This window comes from Anastrepha obliqua, chromosome 5 (genome assembly GCF_027943255.1).
Source record: "Anastrepha obliqua isolate idAnaObli1 chromosome 5, idAnaObli1_1.0, whole genome shotgun sequence".
NCBI classification, from domain to species: domain Eukaryota; kingdom Metazoa; phylum Arthropoda; class Insecta; order Diptera; family Tephritidae; genus Anastrepha; species Anastrepha obliqua.
In genome coordinates, this window is record NC_072896.1 from 67,102,043 (window position 1) to 67,126,201 (window position 24,159).

The 24,159-nt window shown below is 37.1% G+C and overlaps 2 protein-coding genes across 2 annotated transcripts; one reads left to right on the plus strand and one right to left on the minus strand.

The window, feature by feature from the left end:
• The first annotated feature begins 373 nt into the window (after positions 1–373).
• On the plus strand, positions 374–2,823 carry LOC129247285 (KIF-binding protein). The gene is made up of 2 exons (XM_054886345.1): positions 374–1,455; positions 1,529–2,823. The coding sequence occupies exons 1-2, from the start codon at positions 492–494 to the stop codon at positions 2,326–2,328; spliced, it is 1,764 nt and encodes a 587-aa protein (XP_054742320.1). The 5' UTR covers positions 374–491; the 3' UTR covers positions 2,329–2,823.
• On the minus strand, positions 2,808–23,762 carry LOC129247284 (cilia- and flagella-associated protein 44). Its single transcript, XM_054886344.1, has 13 exons — positions 23,507–23,762; positions 23,287–23,449; positions 22,459–23,226; positions 20,298–20,846; positions 19,939–20,218; positions 19,645–19,864; positions 15,781–16,428; positions 15,601–15,708; positions 12,048–13,339; positions 9,683–9,990; positions 9,185–9,607; positions 8,350–8,574; positions 2,808–3,732 (listed from the first exon to the last, which is right to left on the minus strand). Exons 1-13 carry the CDS (start codon positions 23,596–23,598, stop codon positions 2,848–2,850), a joined length of 5,961 nt encoding a protein of 1,986 aa, XP_054742319.1. The 5' UTR covers positions 23,599–23,762; the 3' UTR covers positions 2,808–2,847.
• Between the last annotated feature and the right edge of the window lie 397 nt (positions 23,763–24,159).

Sequence of the window (24,159 nt, forward strand, 5' to 3'; positions counted from 1 at the left end):
CTTCCAATTTCTTACAAGTTCTTCACCTCCAAACTTCAATTCTCCTAAAATTTGACAGCAATATTTGCGTATTCTCATTATTTTAAAGTTATCAGGGGTGGTAAAATACCAAGCAAATAGTATTATTTTTATTTAGAATTTACGTTCTTTAAATTTTGCCTTATTAAAATTTTTAATATTATAAATACGTTGGGTTGAATTTTCTTCGATAAGTGCAACCATTCGAGATTAACAACAACCTTGGCTTTAGCTTGGTTTCAATAACCGTGAAAGTACTGTTCTATCGCATGCGATATGTTACAGTAATTATCGTAGGCCGCATTTTCTTTCACAAGAATCACTCTATACTCGACCGCCTGTTCATTGACATTTTTCGGCAAACAAATTTCCCAATTTGCGGTTAAATCCAAGTGCTCATCGCTCTTGAATAGATAACACTCTTGTGCCCGTGTGCCTGTGTGAAAAACTGAAATACTGAAAATCTGTGAAAAATGGTGATTGCGAAAGAAATATTAACAGACTACAAGGAAGTCTACGAAAAGGCGATAAAATACGTGAACGAGGATAGTAAAAATGATCCACTTACGGATCCCTTTCGCTCGCATTATGCGGCTCGTGAGTTGTTGCTGCAAATGAAAGAAAATCTTAAAAATGCACTAGCCTCAGTGAAGGCTGAAGAGGCAGACGATGGTCGAGATGATTTCACTTATATAGTGTTGCATGCATTTGTGTGTCGTGACCTTGGGCGTATTGCCGTCTTCACTGAAGAAATTTCAACGGGTGAACGCTTATTGCACGAATGTCTGGATTTGGTTGAAGTTCATAAAATGAAACCAGAAGCTATTATTCCTTACATGGGTGCTCTCAATGAACTAGGCATAGTGCAAGCAAATCGCTCTGAATACAAAAAGTCTTTTGACACACTTATCAAATCGGAGCAGACATATAAAGAATTCTTGAGTACCGGTAGCAAAGCCATGTGCATTACTGATATTTTCGGTACGCTCGACGAAGTCGAAGAGGGCAAGGGTCCAAATGAACTAGAAGGTCTCTACACTTTGTGTACCTTTTATTTGGCACAGGTGTATGGGCATTTGGGGGAGCTGGAGAAGTCAGCAAAATATTGCCACATGACACTGCGACGCCAATTGGAAGCCAAATCTTTTGAATCCATTGATTTTGCACTGAATGCAGCGACATTATCACAATATTTTATTGGTGAAAATATGTTCAAGGAGGCGCGTCACCACTTGTCTGCTGCTACATACATTATGACAGAACACGAAGCCAGTATGTTGACGGAAGAGATGACAGAGCAACAGCGCGCTGATGTAACGGATACATTTAAACATCGATATGCGGATGTGGCACGTTGTTGGGCTAAATATGGGCTGGCTTTGCTGAGTGCATCCAAAGAACGATTGTACAATGATGATGACGAAAAAGTGACCAAAGGTGAGCAATTTTTAAGATTTTTCTTTTTCGTTGGAATTTCATTAAACAAGTTTGTTTTATTATTTACTCCCAGACGTAAAGCGCATGGTTTTAGATCCAAATGCGTTTCGCTTTCCGGGTCTGAAAATAGATATTTACGAAAACCGTGTCACTGCTGATTACTGTCTGACTTTCGACGACGCGAAACCTGTGTATCATTTCGTGATTGACTGGTTGGACCAAGCACAAGAATACTATAAGCCAGATACTGACGCTACAGAGTATGCAAAAATAATAAAAGATTATGCAGACCTGTATCAGTACATTGCTTTCTTTGAGGAGGATCCAGCTAATCAAGCAAAAATGCAAAAACGGCGTGCAAAATACTACGAAGATTTGCTCGAGTTGCTCAACCCTGTATTCTATATGAGTATTTGTCGCGAGTGCTGGTATGGCGCTGGTCTCTCCTACTGCGCCATTTTGGATATTAAACTAGACGCACTGAAAGATCGCCGTACTCCACAACCACAAGATTTGCAAAAAATTAATCAAAGTTGCCAAAAAGCTATAAAGAATTTCCAAGAATATGTGAAAAGCTACATGGATAAAGATAGCGTAACAATTAAGCCAAGTGCCGACGTCGAAGAACAACGCAACGTGCTCTACGCCTACTTTCATTTGGGGCGCTTACATTTCAAAATTATGACACCCGATTTGACAGTGCAACTTGAAAACCTAAATAATAGCCTCAAATATTATAAACTTTTCTCAGAGGAATGTGCGGCACGAAAGGAAGTAGCCGAATCGCTCAACGCCGAAGTCGGTGTTTGTCGTGAAATGGTTAATTTGCTGCCGCTGAGAATAACCAGTATAAAGAAGCGTTTGCCAAAGTAGAAGGAAATGCTGAATTACTCCATAAATTACTGTTATTTATTTATTGCATTTAAATCGTAGTCGAAATTTGAAATATTTAAACTTTTTATTGTGATTTTTTGTTTTGATATGTTTCGTGTCGTTCGCCTCAGTTTGAGAAAGAAAGTTTGCAATGGTCGAGTCAAATGCAATAAATTATTTCAACGCTTAGGGATGAATAGATAAACTTAAGTGTACATTTTTGTTAAAATCAGATGGATGTAGAATCATGTTAATTAGAATAGGTGGATGTTTCTTTGAACCAATCATCCGTCCATCTAGAGGCTGTGCAGAAACCTTCTTTATATTTCCGAACTTTCTAGTCATAATCTGTCCACACTAATGAAAGTAACAATAAGTTTGCTTAAATATTTTACTAACTATTTCAATGAATGCCTTAGCTATAAAATTAAAAATAAAAACAGCATTTAAAAGGCCTTAAGCTCGAAATAATGAAAAAAACGATATTTATTTCAATTAGAAAGAAAAATAAAATTTAATTCAATGCAACAACGATGCAAACTTGCTTTTTTGTGTAGACGGAAATCTTTGCGCAGAATCCAGTGTGCATTTAATGGTTATTGTGCCCGCCTTGAGTGCTTTCAGTTCCTTGTATAGATTCTCCGCTAGACGTCTAATGGGCATTGCTGTTATGCCATCGAGCAGATTCTCACGCGCATACTTAACCGTCTTGTCCACGATGTCGTCGACATTTATACACCTCGGATCAATATGCGAATCATCCCCCAGTAGATGCATCAGTAAACGTGTAGTTTTCTCACATTTAAATTCATTCAGCGGCAAGAGTTCAATCAACTGCTGGAATAAATTCAATAAAATAAATTGGGTTTTGTTCAGCACTGCTTTCGTGTTCTCAAGTGTCGTCAGAACGTTCTGATAAATGCCACCGATCAATTCCTCTGTGTTCACGTCAGACGATTGATAATCGTATGCGCTAAGAACATCTGCAAACATTTTAGCCAAATCACCCTTGGACATATGCATCAAGTATTTTTTCGGCATCATCGATTCCAGCGCTTGCGTAATGCAATCTAATATACGATCAGTTATTTTACCTTCGAAGGTATAGGCTGCTTGTGCTAAGTAGCGTGTGGCTTTCTTCGCATTTTTACGTATGTTATCGGCCGAGGCGTAGCGGTTGAACCACTGAGCGAAATACTTTTGTACAACTTTCTTGATGCGATCTATAGTGAATTCATCTGGTTCGAGGCGTTGCATAAAGGCTTCAGGTGTCAGTACTTTAGGGCAATTTACTCCATCATCTTCTTCGACAATCTTTTCAATTTTATCACCCTTGACAACGTCGTGGAAGAGTTGTAATGGTTTGGATTTCAAACGTAGCGTGCAAATTTCGCGTTCTAAGCACTGGAAATAACGAGAGAGAAAGAACAGGTAAAAAAGGAAAATGGATAATAGAAGTAAGCGCCATATTCATAACATAATATTAACTACCCATCAATGTAGCCAAGAAGCTATATCAATAAAAGTTGAATTAAAATATAAAATTTTGTCTGTGAAATATCTGATGTTATTGGCCTACATTCTAGCACTGATCATTCAGAGATTGAGATTTGTTTAAACATTTATGTTCGATTCAATTCAAATAAACCGTGTTTTTATTATTGCACTAACAAATATGCAGGTACTTCAACGATATCAACGTGGGCGACCTGTGGCTAAAACAGAACAGCGCGATAAAATTCTGCATGCGCGATTTGAGGGCATCGACTCACTGTTTTTGAAAAATCCTCTACAACAATAAATCACGTAAAAACGTGTGGGCATTTCCATGAAAATGTCAAGTATAGCTTAAGGGGGAAGTCTACTGTGACAAGGGAAAAAACAGGCTTATTTTCCGGATTTTATTTCTAACAAAATATTGCTCGTACATAAAATCTATTTAAACTCTTATCTTTATTATATATTTAAGTTTTTGAAAAAAAAATTTTAAGTCAAAATATTCAAAATGGCCGCTGTGGCACTTCTGCAAGCGCAGGTCCGCTTTTCTTAGGTGCCTAAACGGTGTACATGAAATCTTACGTTTCGCTGATCTAAAACAAAAAAACGAAATATTGTTATCATATACATAGTATTGACTCTCGTCTGACGTAGGATTATGTCGATAAAAAATTTTGGCGTTGAAAAAAAATTCTTGAAATTTTTTTCTTTTTTTTTGCCTAAAATTGATGTTACTATTGTTTATAACAATTTAACAAATAACGATATCAAAAAAATCCTATGTCAGACGAGAGACACTATTACAGAGAATATATAATTAAATTTTTAAGCTGATTCATTTATCAGAACTCGAGATATCGTGTACACCGTATACAAAAACTTAGTTTCGAGAAAAATGCGTTTAAAGTTTCAGGTGCCGCAGGTACGCGCTTTGGAGCGCTTCGGGAAAAGGTCGAAATTTCAACGAAGAAAAATTTAGCCAGCTGTAACACATATTGTACCTTATTTAAGAGGGTTCAAAGTATTTTTTAAGCTAATACAAAAAAAATCGATTTTTTGAAAAATTCACAGTAGACTTCCCCCTTAAAGAAAATTAAAACGCAGAAAAACTTCTTTTATGAATCGTTAACAGTAGTAGAGGGCCCAAATTTTATGAAAAACGGTTCATTAGACAGGACTACTTTACTGGGGCGGCTACCCTTGGCCGGGAAAACCCCCGAGTCATTCCGGTAACGTAGAAACGGCTATAATGGGAATGGCTACTTATCCAGAACTGACCCCGGCATAATAAACATATGTCCGGCATGTGAAGGCACCCCGCCAGATACTAACCACCTTTTCACATGCCCCATCAAACCCACTCATCTAACACCCCTTTCCCTCTGGACCCAACCTGTCGAAACAGCAAGTTTCCTGGGCCTACTTTGAGATGAGTTAGACGAAGACGACCGGTGATATACACTGCACTGGCAGGGATCAGTATTGCTGCTACAACAACAACAACCTAAATTGTATTATGTACAAGTTATGCTACTACAATTGCAAAATCACATTTGTTTTTTTTTTTGTTTTGTAATATTGCCGGCGTAGCCGGATGAATTGGTACGTGACTACGATTCGGAAGTTCCGAAGTTCGAATCTCCGTGCAAGAAACACAAAAAAAAAATTATAGAAAAAGTTTTTCCGGTCGCAGTCGCCCCTCGGCATGCAATGGCAAACCTCCGAGTTTATTTCTGAAATGAAAAAATGTCTCATACAAAACAACAAAGCGTCCGAAGTAGGCTTAAAACTGTAACCCATAAATTAATATTACAGCAATAATTATTTACCAACTTACCAACAAAAATAGAAATTGGTGCTCGAATAATGGTGACTTTTTGTAAGTCCCTACAATACCCCATACAGTTTTAAGGGGGGGGGTAACGTTTTAAAATTTTTTTTTTGCATTTTTTTTTTTATTTGATTTTTTAAATGAAGAACCTTTCAAGAATATTCTGTGAAAATTTTAGATGAATCGGAGCAAAACTTACAAAGATACAGCCATGTAAGTGTTGCTACCTACCTGGCTCAACCGCGTTTAGCGTTAGCGTTAAAGCGTTTTTCCCACAACTTACATTTTCAAAGTCGGTGCCCCTCATAACTTTGAAACTACTGCACCGATCCTTTTGAAATTTTGAACACTTTTTCTGTAGATGTTTTACAAGGTAACGCCGAAAAGTTTTTTTCGAATTTTTTGATACTTTTGTTTTTACGGTAAGTAATTCACCGATTTTTTACGCGAAAATCGTGTTTTTGACTTTAACGTATTCCCAAAAATCGAAAAATTTTTAATTTCAAAAAACCCTCTCGGCGTTACCCGGAGAAAACAATTATCTAACGAAATAACTTTAGTTTTTTGATTTGAGATTGAGTTATGAGGGGCACCGCAAAACTACTTTTTTTGAGATGCGTCCGAATAATTTCTGCCATTGCCGTATTTTTAAATATTTTTGGATGAAAATTTCACAAAATATATTGTACTTCAAATGCTATAGTTTTATGTAGTAAAAGATTTGACGAATAAATTTTAACTGTGTCATCAAAAAAAAAAAATCATAAAAATGTGCCTTTTTTCCATGAATTAAAAAGTGGGCGTCACACCGCCCATTTTCAAAAATTGTACTTGCGTCGTATTTCTTTTCTCGTATTTACCCATTTCAATAAAGAGTACCAAGTTTCATTGAAATATATTAATTTTTCTCGAGTTGTCGTGAGCACGTGCAGACCGTCGGAAGGGCAAACATTGCTTAATCAACTGCTCTTATCATTCTATGCATTTTGGTACAAATCTAATTGAAATATTGATGAAATTGTATAGCTTTTTTTTCACAAAGTTAACTACATTTGTATACCAAATAATTTTTCAATGACACCGGTTAAAAATTGCCTTGGGATTATACCTAAAATTTCAGATACATTATTATTATTATTATTAAATTTATAATTTCAAATACATATTTACTTTTTTTATAATAATATAAATAGCTTTTCCTAGCAAATTTTTTGACGTGATAACGTCTTATAATTCGATTTAACAGGCAGCTCGCACGAAAAAATGTGTCGTTACCTTGCTCATTAGTGTTACCTTGCTCATTGCCGTTACCTTGCTCATTTGTCGTTAACTTGCTCATTGCCGTTACCTTGAATGAACTGCAAGCGAAAGCGCGGAACGAACGACAAAGCAAACGAACGGCAACGTTCGACATCTTGCTCTCTCCTACTTAAGTGAGCGTATATGTGTATGTATATGCGCATATGTACATATATAAATTCACTTATTTGTATTTGCATATGCCTTCTTATTGATTATTATTAATTTGATTTACTTGAAGAACTTAAAATAAAACCAAGTTTGTTAATAATACCTGTTGTTTTAATGTTATTATTATTTTTTGACGTGACAACGTCTTATAATTCTATGTAGCCGGCTGCACACACCAAAGAATGCGTCGTTACCTTGCTTGAACAGCATGTTATGTTATGTTATGTTATGTTATGTTATGTTATGTTATGTTATGTTATGTTATGTTATGTTATGTTATGTTATGTTATGTTATGTTATGTTATGTTATGTTATGTTATGTTATGTTATGTTATGTTATGTTATGTTATGTTATGTTATGTTATGTTATGTTATGTTATGTTATGTTATGTTATGTTATGTTATGTTATGTTATGTTATGTTATGTTATGTTATGTTATGTTATGTTATGTTATGTTATGTTATGTTATGTTATGTTATGTTATGTTATGTTATGTTATGTTATGTTATGTTATGTTATGTTATGTTATGTTATGTTATGTTATGTTATGTTATGTTATGTTATGTTATGTTATGTTATGTTATGTTATGTTATGTTATGTTATGTTATGTTATGTTATGTTATGTTATGCTGTTATGTTATGCTATGTTATGTTATGTTATGTTATGTTATGTTATGTTATGTTATGTTATGTTATGTTATGTTATGTTATGTTATGTTATGTTATGTTATGTTATGTTATGTTATGTTATGTTATGTTATGTTATGTTATGTTATGTTATGTTATGTTATGTTATGTTATGTTATGTTATGTTATGTTATGTTATGTTATGTTATGTTATGTTATGTTATGTTATGTTATGTTATGTTATGTTATGTTATGTTATGTTATGTTATGTTATGTTATGTTATGTTATGTTATGTTATGCTGTTATGTTATGCTATGTTATGTTATGTTATGTTATGTTATGTTATGTTATGTTATGTTATGTTATGTTATGTTATGTTATGTTATGTTATGTTATGTTATAGTATATTATGTTAACTCATTCTCTATATCCATACAAAATATCTATCAAACAAATAAAATTAAAATTTTCTTTTGAAAAATGCAACCATTCAATCAGTATTTTCTTATGACGTTATCACGTTAAACTATCGTCAGTAAACCGACTTTACAGACAACCTCTTTTTTTTGCCTTGTTTCTTCATTCAACTTTACCTCAATTGTTTCCTTTTGCTCTTTATGTATTTGTGTGAGCTTCTCTACATCACGATCAAGATTTACTTTATGTGGCTGCATCCACTTCTCAAAGTTATTCTCCTGCGCTTTTAAAATCTTGTGCAAAAAGTTCTTCTCCTCATGCAACACTGTTAGGATATTCAGTTTTTCCGAATAGACTTTTGTTTCGCGTATCAATTCCTCTTCCAAATTCGCCAATTCCATCTTATAGAGAAAATCGAATTTAAAACCATCTCTATCTAATAACACTGCTCGTTTTCTTCAATTTTTTTTTTTTTGACAAAAGTTTTGATAGTTGATCCTACTTAATTTGGTCCTTATAAATTTACCAGCTTCCTTAGTTTTGTCAGATTGGAAGCCGTTTTTGAGAAAACGTTATTTGAAAATGGGCCATGGACCGCTGAGAACTCATTTCGAAACAACCTTACAGACTATGTTAAAGTCATGCGATGTACATAATTTTCAAAAATAATTGAGGTATTTCAAAAAGTAACCTACAAAGTTTTAGGAGGATATCTTTAAAACTGAGGGAGTTATTTACAAAAAGTTAAAAGTTAAGCAAATTTGTTAAAAAAATTGAAGACGCATTAAAATGTATTGAAAATTGTTTTAAATTTAGAGGATGTAAATGTTTTCCTTTTCAATTCTTGTGGAATAGGCGCCCAACGGCCTGAAGCGGGCTTTTAAAATACCCTTATATGACAGACAGGAGTCCATTTGAAAAAACGGGGAACGCTATTGTATTTAGCAGGCCCCAATTCAGTCAGACCACCTATCAAAACCTTTACTCAAATTTTGATTCGCCGACATTTACCTTTCTTCTTGCTATTTCCTTCTCGATTTGCCTAAATTCTTCTTCCGCTGACGTTTCCAAATCAAATACATATCTACGCAAAACCTCTTCCTCCAACTCATCCAAATTGACGATCATACCAAATTTCTTAATCATCTCCTGCTTGCTGGCGCTCTCCAGTCGTGTGATTTCGCTGCGCATGAATATTATGTCGGTGTTCATGCGACGCAAATGCACTACATTGATACGATGCAGACGTCGAGTCTCCAGCGTTTCGTTATTTAGTTGTGAGACGCGTTCTTTGAGAGCGTTCAAGCGATTCGCATCGAAGAGGATGGCCCGACTTAAGTCCTGATAGTCTTCACCAAGCCTGAAGTGCTGAAACTGATCCATCGACAGCACTACAGAAATGTTTATCTTATTCAACTCTTGCTGACGCTTACGCTGAGGAAAATAAATAAATAAATAAAGGAAAAGGCAAATGCGCTTGAAACATAGTGCGAAAGAGCAATAACTCACTCGAAACACCATCAATGTTTCTTTCTCCTGTGCATAGATCTCTTCATGATATTTCATTTTCTTCTGCAACTCAGCCACATCCGTGCGTTTTTGCTCAATACTCTTTTGTGTCTCTAACAAAATCTTTTCTAGGGCATGGCGCTCAGAGCGTAGCTGAAAAGCCAGATCGTACGTACTACGTTCCAGTCCAGTGGGACAATGGCTTTCGTCCAAACGTATAGTCGTCATATCAGTTGAATCGATACTCTTTGCATCGGCATCCTCATCCTCGCTGGATGACGCATCGCTTGATGAAGACTCGGAAGATTCTATTAGATGACACCAATGCGAAGATTCATAAATTTCGAATATTTTATGTAAATTAAAAAAAGACGGTATAAATACGAGGTGTAACCATTAAATAAAAAGACTGACGGTGCCACGGAAGAAGTAAAGCATGCGCCAAATGTCAGCGACTGCCAGATTTCGTTTTGTTGCGCTGGAAAAGTATTAGGTATTTTGATTGGATAAAACCTAGAGTTTTTGCTGCACCTAGAACCCATTTTCGTAGGAATGGTAGACTCAAATACTTAATATATACTGCAGATATTACTAATATAGGACACATTTGATCATAGAGCTAATAATAGCCGCGATAATCGATTCAAACTTCGTTACTGTTGTTGAACCAACATAAAAAAACCTCCGTACATTTTTGGATTTGGGTTCTCCAAGGTAAATAGGATTATCGAAGGACACAAGCACTTCCTATCAGATTATATGGTCAAGCAGTGAATTTAACGACCTAGTATGGCCGGAATAGTCGAGTATATCAAAGCTCTCAGCAATTATCTCATGAGAACCGTTGGTGCAGTGCCAACACCTGCAAAACAACCAAGTTTTACTTGAAAATGCCTAACAGGGTGGCAGCAAAATTCCTTCTCAGACAAGAAACCCTGATAGCACCAATTATGGGACACAATCCATGTGGATAAATTATGGTCACCATAGGCATTATCAATGACCCGCATTGGATATTTTGTTTAAAAGATGAAGATAATACAGAGCACTTTTTCTGCCGTTTTCCGGTGTTTTCCAGGCTTAGATGGTGCATTTTTTGGGTCGGATCTATTGAGTATAGACGAGCTACATTTCCCTCAACAATCTACTAAGAGTCATAAAAACACTGGGAAGTTTGCTGAGTGACGAATCCCACTAGCTATTCTTTAAATCCTATCTCTTGGCCTTACATGCAATGGGCAATATTGCCTGAATGCTTGGAAAAAAACTTCCATTCCATTTCTATATGTGAATAAGCCCGGGTCTACCATTACATGACTTTGTTTGAAAATAAATAACGGGCTGAAGGATATGAACACGGTTTAATTATATTTCTACAGCAGCAAATGTATAATAGACGTTTATTTGGCAGACGGGAAACGCAAGCGAAACAATTCAGCTTTATATCGGTCTAAGGGCTTTTTTTGTATTCCAACACTGTTTCTCAAAATATTTCTTGCTTTTAAAATGTTAACGATTTTCTAAGATCTTATCTCCTAATAATCCACAAATCGCGAGTTACTTGCATACTGAAGACACAGCATTTCAAAATTATGGAAAAAACGTGATTAATAGCAGTTGGCACTCGTCAGAGAATGACACTAAATTGCGTTTCCGCAGTGAAGAGGCCTGTCATAGAAACCAATTGCCTTTTGAAGGCAACTGAAAACTGCGATATATAGGGCTGTTCAATAGGTGCGCTTCAACTTTTTACGATAGGGAGGGCGAACGCGTAATATTTTTTATTTTTCGCTTGTCATTTGTAAACTTCATTAGTATACATTTCATCATGGAACGCTACACACTTGAGCAACGATTGCAAATCGTGCAAATTTTTTATGAAAATAATCGTTCTGTTGCTGCTACTTTAAGAGCATTACGGCCATTTTACGGTCCATTTAACAAGCCGTCCCGTTTTGGGGTTATGTGAAGTCATTGGTCTACAGTAACAAGCCGGCGACGATTTGTGAGCTCAGAGCCAATATTGAACGCGAAATTGCTGGAATTTCGGCCGATTTATGCAAAAGAGTGGTCGACAATTGTGTTCAACGATTGGACTTCGTAAAACGTGCACGCGGTGGTCATGCAAAAGAAATCGAATTTCATACTTAAATGTATATGTTCAAACTCGATAATAAAAAAAAATTAGTTAAAAAAGTCAAACCGTTTGTGTTTTATTCAAAAAAGTTCAAAAGTTGAAGCGCTCTTACTGAAAAACCCTATACCTATACATATATATCGGTATATATTTTGTTTTAAAAAAAATTAGTGCTGCTCTACAAATGGGAAAAACTCTATTGACTTCATTTTTCATTTTCACATTTACCATCGTCAGCCTTTATGGGCTTTGGTAGTCGGAACTTCTTCTTGAATATTCGCCTCAAGAAATCAAAGAATTTATGCCCCTTGCAGGTGATCATAAATTTATGCTGCACCGACATTATTTGTTCATTACATCTATCGACACTCTTTTTGCTATCCTCAATTTGTCGATTTTTCGAATTAATTACCGCTTGCATTTCGTTGCGTTTCTTCATTGCTTCATCGGCATTGTACAGCAATTGATTTTCGATCTCTTCACTGTCACGTAAAATATTCAATTCTTGATTCAAAGTGATACTATAGCAGCGCATAAACTCAGCTTCGTATAAGGCCTTACAACGTATTGAGATCATTTCTTCCAGATCCTTGTCAAAATCATTAACACGATTTTTCACCTTCAGCACTATGCCATTCTGTTCATCTCTTAAATCGATTAGCCATTGATAGCGCGCCACAGATTGCCATGGCGCAAGGACTTCGTCACTTCGCTCGAAAAATTCTGGATCGCTAAAACTGGGATAATCGTCCAGTTCCTGCAGAATCTCGCTAATATCAGGCAACTCGTTGATTTCAAATGCATGCAAAGATCGATACAAGGATTCTTCGTTCCTATCACGCGCGGACACATTCTCACCGGGCGAAGGTGGTGGTGGTGGTTGTGGCAGCAGATCATCAACTCTTTTCTCCAAATACAGTATATCGGCAATTTCTATGCCACAGCCCGGTTTGCAGTTCTCGTTAAGATTACGTTCAGGATATTCCTCATTCATATCAATATCTCGTATGTTTATCAAATATTCACGATTGGGGAGTGGTAAAAATTCATGCAACTGTTTCAAACGGTTGCGCGACTCCTTTATATACTCGTATAACTCCCATTTGCGTTTGCGTAATTGAAAAAGTTCTTTATTGAATCGATCCAAGATAAGAAAATTTGCCTGTCTTGTATTCACGACTTCAATGTATTTATAGGTAAGATTCTCGTTGACGCGCGGTTCATAGTCATAACCAACTTTCAGTTTATAATCACCAAGATTTCTTTCTGCATCGGCAATTTTTCGCTCATCATCGGGATGATTCTTATTTGAATCGGGTTTGCGTAGCTCCATTCTCTCCCAATTGTACATGCGTTCAATTTCGTACAGTTGTCTCGAGCGATAACGTCGCAATAAACGTAACATTTTCTTGCTGAAGCGTGGTATAATAGTGTTCGGATCGCGGCCGAAGAAGAATTTCTCTTCCCCCGGCCCCGGCATGCTGGGCTGTTTCTCCTCAGCAACGATAGGTTCAATGTATCTGCGGATTATCGGTACACATTTGGTTATAAATGAGGAAAGCACATTTCAGGGTGTTATATGGAATTTTGTGAGATTGTGTGCAAATATTTTAAGCGAAAAGTGTGACGCAAGTTTAGCTTAGAGACTATTTTAGAAATAAAAAAAGGGAGGATATTATGTAGTACACAAACTAAGGCCGTGAGTTTATCGTGCAAATATGTTTCAGAATTTACAATGTGTGAAAACAGGATCAAAAAGTTTATCCAAACAAACACTAGTCAGAAAAGTCTGCGTACATAATAAACTACAATAGAGTTGGTAATAAAATATTTTAAAGCTTTAGTTTAAATGAAATTTTGGAGAATAATATATATTAATATTATAAAGGGTTTTCCAATAAGAGGTGTTATTTTGATAAAAGATCAATGGCTTCGTTGCTTGTGTGGCACGTAGCTCCGTCTTGTTGAAAATTAACGTTGTCCATAGCAATACCATCCAATTCCGACCATAAAAAGTCGTTAATCATCTCTCGATAGCGCAATCCATTCACCGTAACTGTTGCTCCAGCTAAATTTTCGAAAAAGGAAAGTCCAATGACTCCGCCGGACCATAAACCGCACCAAACAGTCACACTTAGAGAATAGAGAGGCTTTTCAACAATGACACTTGGATTTTCTTAGCCCCAGATCCGACAATTTCGCTTGTTGACGAAGCCACCGAGGTGGAAATGGGCCTCATCACTCAAATTAATTTTTCGATGGAATTCCGGATCATTTTCTTGCATTTCAACGACCCAATCAGCGAAGACACGACGTTGTTGATGATCAGCCGGTTTGAGTTCTTGTGTTAACTCGACTTTATAAGCCTTAAGACCCAAATCTTTATGCAAAATACGGTGTAATGACGTTTATGGAATGCCTAATTCCAAAGAACGACGAGGAATGGACAAACCTGGGTTTTCTTCAACACTTTCGGCTACAACAGCAATATTTTCGGCTGTTCTTGAGCGACTTGCACGGATTTTATTCTTCATATCATTAACTTGTCCCAACAGCTTGAATTTTTTCACCAATTTCTGTATTGCGGTCCGACAAGGTGCTTCACGATGACCCAAAAATGTTCGAGTTTTACGAACCGTCTCTGTCAAATTTTCACCATTTTTATAGTGAATTTTAATAATTTCAATGCGTTATTTAAGTGTGTATCATTCCATTTCGTTTCCAATGGCATAGTTTCTACTTGTCAAAAATCAAAAAATGACAGTTTCAAAAGTGGCATCTACCGAAATAGCGGGCTATTCAAAATATTGTTATTGGTTATTGTTATTGGAAAACCCTTTATATATATATATTGATTAAAAAAACATTATATATATTGGCACTTACACCCTTCTTTGGGTGTTTGATGGCGCTCCTGCTCCAATTTTTGGTGTGCGTCTTGATATTGCTCCAAAAGTGGATGGACCTATAGTTTCAAGCCGACTCCAAACGGCAGATAGTTTTTTATGAGGAGGTTTTTCATGGCAGAAATACACTCGGAGGTTTGGCATTGCGTACCGAGGGACGACCGGTATTGGAAAACACTTTTCTTGTCATTTGGTGTTTCATGCACGGAGATTCGAACCTGCGCACTTCCGAATGGTAGTCACGCACCAACAAATGTCTTTACATTGGTCTAACAGTGATTTTCGCGATATTTTGAATTAGCGGTCCAAATGAGCATGCAATTTGAGTTGTGGAGTTTATCGAAGCAGTTACAATTAGTTTTTCAGTGTTTGGTTTTTTAAACGAATAATAGATAGCCACCCTATTCAAATGAGTTGATGCATGACTAATATAATTCAATATCCTACCTTATCCAACATTTTTATAGTTTTGTTTGACACTACTCTGGGAGTTGAATAGGAACAGACTCACAATTTACAAGGGATTTGTAGTGCAAAACTAACAAAGTTCAATTGAAATGTTCGCTTACTCTGTTTGTGTTGTCATTTCCGTTTCCTCCTCGCTTTGTAAGCATGAAGGCAATATAAAATGATATGTTACGAGTATTAACTGCCACAGTACATATCTCGAAATCGTGGCACATTTTGTGTGAAGAGAAAACTTTCCAAATTTATTTATTACATACTTTTAGGCACTTTTCATTACCAGCGCTCGAATATGTTACACATGGGGAACAAGTATTTTAATCTCACAAGCAATGTGATTCGATTTCGAGATGCATAAAACGGCGAGTGAATGCAGTTAAAAAAATGTTAAACTTTGAGAACATTCTTACCTACGCTTAGCTGCTTCTAGCCTCAAACGTTCTTCGATTTCCTCCTTGATTTTTTCAAATTCCTCGCCAAGTTTTTCCACGCGAAATGAGCTGACCTTTATATTTTTACTAAGACATAATTACGAAGAATAATTAAATAAATATTTCATGCAATGCTCATCACAAATTTCTACCGCTCACCTAATGCCACTCACAGTTATCGGGACATGATGTAATTTTTCTAGAAAATAGTTGTACAATTTATTTTTACCCACTTCGGCCACTTCCAAGTCGTAGGCCAAGTCGTCGCGCACATCATCCAATTCGGCTTGCAGCTCATCTTTGATTTGCTTAGTTATGCGTTCATCAAGCAAAAGGTTACGGTCCGGTAGCATCACCTCTTCGTCCAAGTCTAACATATCGGTTTTAATATCGTTGAACTTCACCTGCAACTCGCCGATTTGTGCCAAAACTTTGCGATCGTGTGCGGCAGCTGCTTCCTCTTTGCGTTTAATTTCGGCAAAGATTTTCTCCTGTTCTAATGAGGGATACTCGGGATCGTCTATATCCTCAGCATAGACATCTTTTAAATTCGCATATACCACTGCATCCAATGAACCACCCTTCATCACTTTAGGCCCATTCCAGTTATAGCTGAAGATATTACCATCATATCCAACACTAAATATGTAATTGCCATCAAAGCTGGACAAAATGCACGGAATAAAGCCATTGAACGAATCGTGCATGGCGAATAGACGATAATCTGTTAAATCTGTGAAATCGTTAGGAGTGGTACGATTTATACGCAATTTTCCATCTACCAAACCGAAAATCAGATAATCCTCACTGAAATTAGTAAAATTAAGTGAGAGAATTGCGATAAGCTTATGAATCAACAAATACGAAGCATCTGCATTGTACAAAATCCCTGTCAAATACCAAAACACTATATTTTAGCAACAAATGCTGCTGGACTTGAAAGTCGTTCACCAAGTGTTGGTTAGCATCCGCCCCTCGTGTATGTCGTTATCAGAGACTAACACATGGCTTATTGAAGACGAAGAGCATATGTTGCTTCGTGAAACCCCGTGCTGTTGCAGCAGGCCCTACGTAAGCAATATAACTTTTGTCTATGAAGAAAACCGTGATCTAGCGCCCCTCTCCTTTTGGACCAACCCCATCGAAATAACAGGTTTCCTATGTCTTGTGTTAGATAACTCAGATGAGCTCTCTCAAAGAGAAACATTTTGGAAATAGTAAACGAAAACAAGTAAACCGATTCTAATTAGCTTCAATTAGTTTTTGAGTGATGAAATTTCCTAGCCGAATTTCTTTAGCCGATCGGGCCGGGAACTGTAACTTCCTTCTTATCTTTATATGCTTTTTGACCACGGCTTGTTTAAAAATAGTTTTCTCAGAAATGGCACAAACGCGTCTTGAAAAGTTCACTATTTTTCAAGGAAGATTCAAATTTTAAGAAAATGTGTTTTGTTTTTGTGTAATCCACGTTGTTCCTAGCATGATCTCTGAACATTAAAGATTGTTCTTTAAACAAAATATTGTATAAAAAAATTAAAATGTTTTATTTATTTTTTAAAAATGTTCAAATTTTTTATAAAAAGATAAAAATTCTTAAAAAAAGAGGTGTGTCAGCTCCGACACGCGACTGGAGTTTACTCCTTAAGAACGATTACCGTGATATTTAAAAATATATTTAATATGCAAAAGGAGTAAATGAAGACCTTTTCTATATTACTGGAAAAATATAAATTTATATATGCTATTCGCTGTAGTAAGCCACCTGGAATGAACAATTTTTTTGGGGTTTTTCTTTTTTAAGCTGTCGTTGCAATGTCCACATATTATATAATAGCACTACAAATATCAAATAGGTATTTTTGATCCGTACTTAAATCTTTTTCACTGGATATATCTAGTAGTGTGAATATAATTGGTTTATAATTGACGAAAGAGAGCTTCTCACAATCCTTCAATTTTTTCTCTATTCACCGTTAAAGCTTTCAGACGTAGAGCCATCAATGTATTCAAACAAATGTCTAAGCGGTAGTTCATTGGCGTGTAATTGGTAGATGAACCATTGTAAGGGTTTTTGAAGACAATCTCCTCCAAAGGTTCAGACGATATCACTGGTATATGTAGGTTCTCAACGAACGCACAAGCACTAGATAGGAAACGGAAATAAGCACCAAAATGTGGACAGTGTTATTTCTGACTAGAAATTAGCAACCACAAGGAAATATATATAATATTTCCCACAAGTTTGCACCAACAACCAAGCGCTACATGGCAGGCAGTGCTATTTCTCACTGAAAATTAGGAACCAAAAGGAAATATAATATATATTTCCTACAAGTTTGCACCAACAAACCAGCGCCACAAGGTATGCAGTGCTTTTTCTCACGAGAAATCAGCACCCACAAGGAAAATTTATTTCCTACAAGTTTGCACCAACAAACAAGCGCTACATGGCAGGCAGTGCTATTTCTCACTGGAAATTAGCAACCAGAAGGAAATATATATTTCTTACAAGTTTGCACCAACAAAGTAGCGCCACAAGGTAGGCAGTGCTTTTTCTCACTAGAATATAGAAAAAGGGCAATGCGTCACTTCTGTCAGCGTACACTTACGTCAGCGTACGCCAGTGATTCACACGATTTTACTACTCATATTTTTTTCATACCGTGGGCCTTATATACCGTTTCTTAAGGAGTAAACTCCAAAAAGTATTTCTTTCCAATTACAAATTTCAGTTCAAACATCTTGCAAAATAAAAACCAAAAATTCCAAAATTGTTTAGCACTGTTCCACAAGTATCGGTGTTTTTTTATCTGCAAAGGAACCACCATATCGATAACAATGGTTTCACTGTTGAGAATGGAAAACTGTGTTTGCATTTGGGATCAGTAAGGTTTAGCAAGTCATCATGAATAGTTTAACGTCAAAACACCTCCAATTAGTGGAAATTTACTTTGGAAAAATAAATCTGTACGCGAAATTCATAGAGCACTGGCGGCATCAGCGGCCCTTATTTCTTTCGAAATGAGGAAGGACCTGCCATTACGGTGAATGGCGAGCGCTATGGAACCATACTGACTGAATATTTTATTTTCAAAAATAAATCACCTAAGCATCCACGGCATTTGGTTTCAAGAATCCGGCGCAACTTTCCACACGGCGAACTTAACATTCGAATGAAGTTACATGATCACGGTGAACATATGCCGGATATTATATTCAAAAAATAAATGCCATGAAATTATTTGTCTACCAGATTATAATAAAAAAATGCATTCCAACAATATTTCTGTTTTGTATTACCATTTCAAGTTCTCAAGCTTTAAAAAAACACCAGATAAAGAAAACTACAATATAAAATTTACAAAAAATATGTCATTTCGTATGGAACTACCCACATCGTAGCGGATATCCAAAAATTGCAAAACAATCACATTATGATATTTTTAGTGAAGATCCAGGTTTAACTAGGCATAGGTTTGTTAGATAAAGTAGTGCTCCATATTATACATAAAGAATTACATAGGGAAAAGCTGTTCGCAAAATCCAATTAATCGCAAGTTAATTTCGGATTTTTGAAAGTCTCTCAGTACGTCTGTCCGTCTACTTGTAAAATATTCAAAACCAAGTGCATACTTATGAGAGCACTTAATCATAAAACACTAATTTCATTTCATACTTAAATAAAATAAATAAATAATTGGCGCGTACACCCTTTTTGGGTGTTTGGCCGAGCTCCTCCTCCTATTTGTGGTGTGCGTCTTGATGTTGTTCCACAAATGGAGGGACCTACAGTTTGAAGCCGACTCCGAAAGGCAGATATTTTATTTTTTATGAGGAGCTTTTTCATGGCAGAAATACACTCGGAGGTTTACCATTGCCTGCCGAGGGGCGACCGCTATTAGAAAAATGTTTTTCTTAATTTTGGTGTTTCACCGAGATTCGAACTTACGTTCTCTCTCTGAATTCCGAATGGTACTCACGCACAAACCCATTCGGCTACGGCGACCGTTTTTTCATACTTACATTGTCAAATAAGAGTGTATCTCACATTCATCCCCATCTGCAATTATTGTACATCTGTAAGGCTCCGCATAGCCGAAGACTAGCTCGTAAATGTAACCGGCATCGAAACCAGCCATCGACGTCCACACAGTTCCATCGCGCGTATAGCGAAGCCAAAGCACCGGGTTTGGAATAGCTGGTATATGTAAAGGTTCCTCCTCTTCATCGGGTTCAGAATCAGCTTTACGCATAGTCAAAACAGAAGTGGTAGTAAATTGATAAATCTGTTGACTATAGTATTTCTCACAAGCTTACCCAACGCCGTTTCAAGATCAATTTGCAATCCCGGATTGGCGGCTTTCAACTTCTCCACTTCCAACAATTTGCGTTGACGTTTCTTTTCTTTGCGCTTCTTTATCTTTTCGCGCTTTTCATCTCGCCTTATACGACTCTTAACAGATACAAAGCGGGTAGCCTTCATTTTATTTGCATCGGTGATATTGTAAGTGAGAAAAGTTTGATCGTCAGTGATGCGGCTTGGTATTTGGTATTCATATACTTCTCCAGTTTTGCAACCCATCAAAATTGTTGAAAACTGTGAGGGGTAAAAGATGAGACGTAGAAGATGCAATAGCATATCGATAATACAAAAAGTGGATCTCCAAGCAACGAACCTCTTCATTTTTCCAATTGAAGCAATTCACCACAGCTTCCAGCACCACAAAGCCCATCGGTTTTAAGTATATCATATTGTTCTCTTTATCCTTAATGTTATACACGAATATAGATTTGTCCACAGAGGATACCACCAGGCATGTTTGTTTTGGATTAACAGTGAGCTTTGTGATCGCCCCTATGTGCGCCTTTATGGCGCGCACCAAATGTAATTCCACTTTTTTCTCATCGCGTACATCCAACACCATTTGACGAAGTATGCCATCCTCGAAGCCGGCCACCAAATCCATACCCGTGCTAGAAATTTTCGTCGAGAACCAATGTAAATCACTGCCAGGGGAAATAAATTGTTTCTCCATTAATAAAATGTTTCTGATATAATCGAAAATAAATATTTTGCCATCTTCGCCGAGCGTCATTAGAAGTGTCGACACGGGACTCGCTTGTGCAGCGATTACTTTGCCTCCATGACAACTATAGAGCTTTTCCGGTTTATTGGGCACGTCGTGGGTGTTGAGATCACAATACCAAATACCACCGTTGCCATCCTGCAAATTTTAAAAATTACCCAATCATTACAAAAACTTACAGATTGAAAATATACAGTATAGTATATAGCTACAGTACGAACTCGATAATCGCAACTAATGATTGAAAACACAGCTTTATAACACAAACTTTATAATCCAATTCTGAAAGAACTTTGGGAGACTGTAGTTGTATTGCTGCTGTAGCATCTTTACTAAGCTCTGTCCATGCTGGTGATCGCTAAACTTTGTGTCATATTTAAAGTGGCTCCTAAAGTATCTAAAGGCGGTCCTGCCTTCAAAATGCTTCCAGAGCATAACACGGTCATTGATTTAGAACAAAGGGTCTAACTGTGAAGGTGGTACTCCGGCGATATCAAATGTCACCCCGTAGCTTTCCTGAGTGTAGCACTTCCACAGATATGTAGCTTTGTCTACTGATCCTACTAATCTCTCGCGGTTAAATTAAAGCTTAGAGTTTAGTATCAATCGGGCAATCGACTTGTATGTTACCAACAACATTTAGCGTTTAACATTAACTGACTAACGATTTGAACACTTTTTACGGCACTGTGTTGTGGTCACAATTGCAGTACTAAGAGATAAGGAAAGTAAGCTACTGCAAGCAATTACTAGAAGTTTCGGAGATGAAAATTTAACTCCAGCTTGATTTCTTTCGCCCAGTTTGTAAATATGGAGGCCGTTGATGTCCGAACACAAGTAATCAATATCAGGGCGGACGACACAAATGCTCCCAGTAGTGGAGCATAACAAATTGCTCAGCAAGCAGTTTCTGCTTGGATGTTACCGTAGGTTTCACCCCTGCAGACACTTGCTTGAGCCTGAGCCACCTCCCAGGCTCGTCAGGAGACATCTCCTAGACTACGCTGACGAAATCCAGGACAAAACTGACCGCAACCTACTGGACCGGACAGTATTTAGACAGTCAATAAACGACATTCACCGGGAGACCGTTACCACCTTCATGAACTCCCGTCCTGTGAATGCCGTAATCGAAGTCCAACCACCACCTATTGCGGATGAAGAGCTCCAGCTTCCCCGTGAGACTCGTGTAACACTGACACAACTACGTTCTGGATACTGTAGCAGGTTAAACTCCTACATGTCCGGCATGTGAAGGCACCCACACGACACTAACCACCTCTTCACATGCCCCCTTAAACCGACTCATCTAACCCCCCTCTCCCTCTGGACCCAACCTGTCGAAACAGCATGTTTCCTGGGCCTACCCCTAGATGAGCTAGACGAAGACGAACGATGATGTGCCTACACTGACAGGGCTACCTATGCTGTTAAAACAACAACAACAACAACAAGGGCGGACGACGTTTTCGAACAGTCATATGAAATCAAGGAAACTCTCTCAACATAGCTTAGAGATTTTATCCTTAAATATTACGTGTAATGCACACAAAATAACAAATACCTTTAGAAAAAATCTACAATAAATTTAAAATCAACACTTTTCTTTAGAAAATCTTTTCAGTATAAATTTGTATCGTTATTTTTTCCCCGCAAAGTGCCAAAACTTTAATAAATGCAATTGCTTTGCTTTCTATTAGTTGCATTTATCGAGTTTGCACAGCATTGAACTCCCGTCGATACAACATACCTGTGCATAGTAACCGAAATCGCTACTGTCGAACGGTTTAATCTTCTGCAAACCCCGTATCTCGCAATCACCGACTTTAAACTCATAAATCGGCTCGATCTCGACAAAGCGATCATCATCTGGCGGATCAGCCAAATCGACAGTTTCCCAATACCAAATACGCACATACCCATCCATACCAACTGTCATGACTTCACCTTCCTCCATGGTAATGCGCGTGATCGGTTTGGTATGACAGGGTTTGCGTCCCTTGCGTGTAATCTCGAACTTGATCAAACCGGCCTCCCACAACAGCATATTACCCCACTCACATCCCGATATGACATTCTCATCGGGCAACATATAAATCGCATAAATGTCACTAAAATCCGTTTTTCCAAAACGACCCAATTCGCCTTTTAACTTCAAACCGGTAAAAGTGTTAGCCATTTTCCAAAATTTTATGTGACTCATACCACAAGAGGCCAAGAGGATTGGATTGAAGTAAGAAAAGTGTACGTGCAGTACATTGTTCTGGAATGATTTGGAGCGTAGCACCACATGGCCCGTTTCCCAACGCCAAATCGTAAGCATGAAATCTGGATAGCCGGCTTGTGAGGCCAAAAGCTCGCCAGTAGAATTGTAGGAGCCGCATGTAAAGCATGATTTAGCTGCGTTCTCCAGCTGGATGCGCACTTTGTGTGAGGGATATTCGTAAATGAAGATAGTCGGTGTGGGACCATTTTCCGCAATCGTAAGTAGTTCAATGAAGTTGGGATGTTCATTGCGCTAAAATGTGATGCTTTTTAAACACACGTATACATTTATATACGATTTATATAAATTTACCGCTATAAATCCAACTCCGCAACCAAAAACCGTTTTACGAAAAGTCACCGTTCGCGTGGGTATGTCAAAGTAATGCAAATAATCACCGGAAGCAAAAATTAATGTATTGTCGTCAATCAGCACCAGATTGAAAAAACGTTTGCAGTCGTAGCCGAAGGAATGACTGAAAGAAGAAACTTCTGCGAATTAATAATAAAGAGTAAAAAAATTACATATTTACCGCAAATTTAAGATATCCTCGCCAAATGAGGGCTCTTTTTTCGTTATTTCTTCAACTTCAATTTCCTCATCGTTTGCGTGAATTTCAGACATGTTAGAAAGTGTTTATATGGAGTTGCTTAACTGTTCTGGCACTACCAATTATTCTTTTAAAACAATTCTGAACTGTTTTTCATATGGAATGTTTTATTATTATTATTTTATTTTATATACAATTGGCAGAGTGAATGAAATTAGAAGAAAAGTGATATGAGACTCCGAAGTTCTAGTTGTAGGCACAGATAAAGTTTTTACGCGTTGCCAAGCAGTTGTTGCTTTACGTTGAAATGCAACTAACGTAATTTATGTTGAAAGAAGGGCACTAAGCACTAAAAGAAAATGTGATAATACGAAATTAAAGAATTTATATTAAACTTAGTAAATAGTCAGTGCAGATGATGTTGTTGTTGCAGCAGTAAAAATATAATCCATCAATTTTTTAGGTCTACCGACTTTCGCGAGAACGTCAGGACAATTATACCATTTATGTATATGTATATATAGCCGTCATATATCTTATATATATATACATATATGATATCATAAAACATTGAACGATCTAATTTGAAAGTGAAGCCTCCCTTAGGTGGACACCAGAGAACTGCACCGGCTGAG

Bases quoted from the DNA above. Each gene is read 5' to 3' on its own strand.
- LOC129247285 (XM_054886345.1), top strand. From the start codon at position 492: ATGGTGATTGCGAAAGAAATATTAACAGACTACAAGGAAGTCTACGAA. The intron at 1,456-1,528 runs GTGAGCAATTTT...ATTTACTCCCAG, and splicing joins TGACGAAAAAGTGACCAAAG to ACGTAAAGCGCATGGTTTTA.
- LOC129247284 (XM_054886344.1), bottom strand. From the start codon at position 23,598: ATGTCTGAAATTCACGCAAACGATGAGGAAATTGAAGTTGAAGAAATA. The intron at 16,429-19,644 runs GTAAGTATGAAA...TACTAATTTCAG, and splicing joins ATACACTCTTATTTGACAAT to TGAGGATTATCTGATTTTCG. The intron at 13,340-15,600 runs GTAAGAATGTTC...GATAATCCGCAG, and splicing joins CTAGAAGCAGCTAAGCGTAG to ATACATTGAACCTATCGTTG.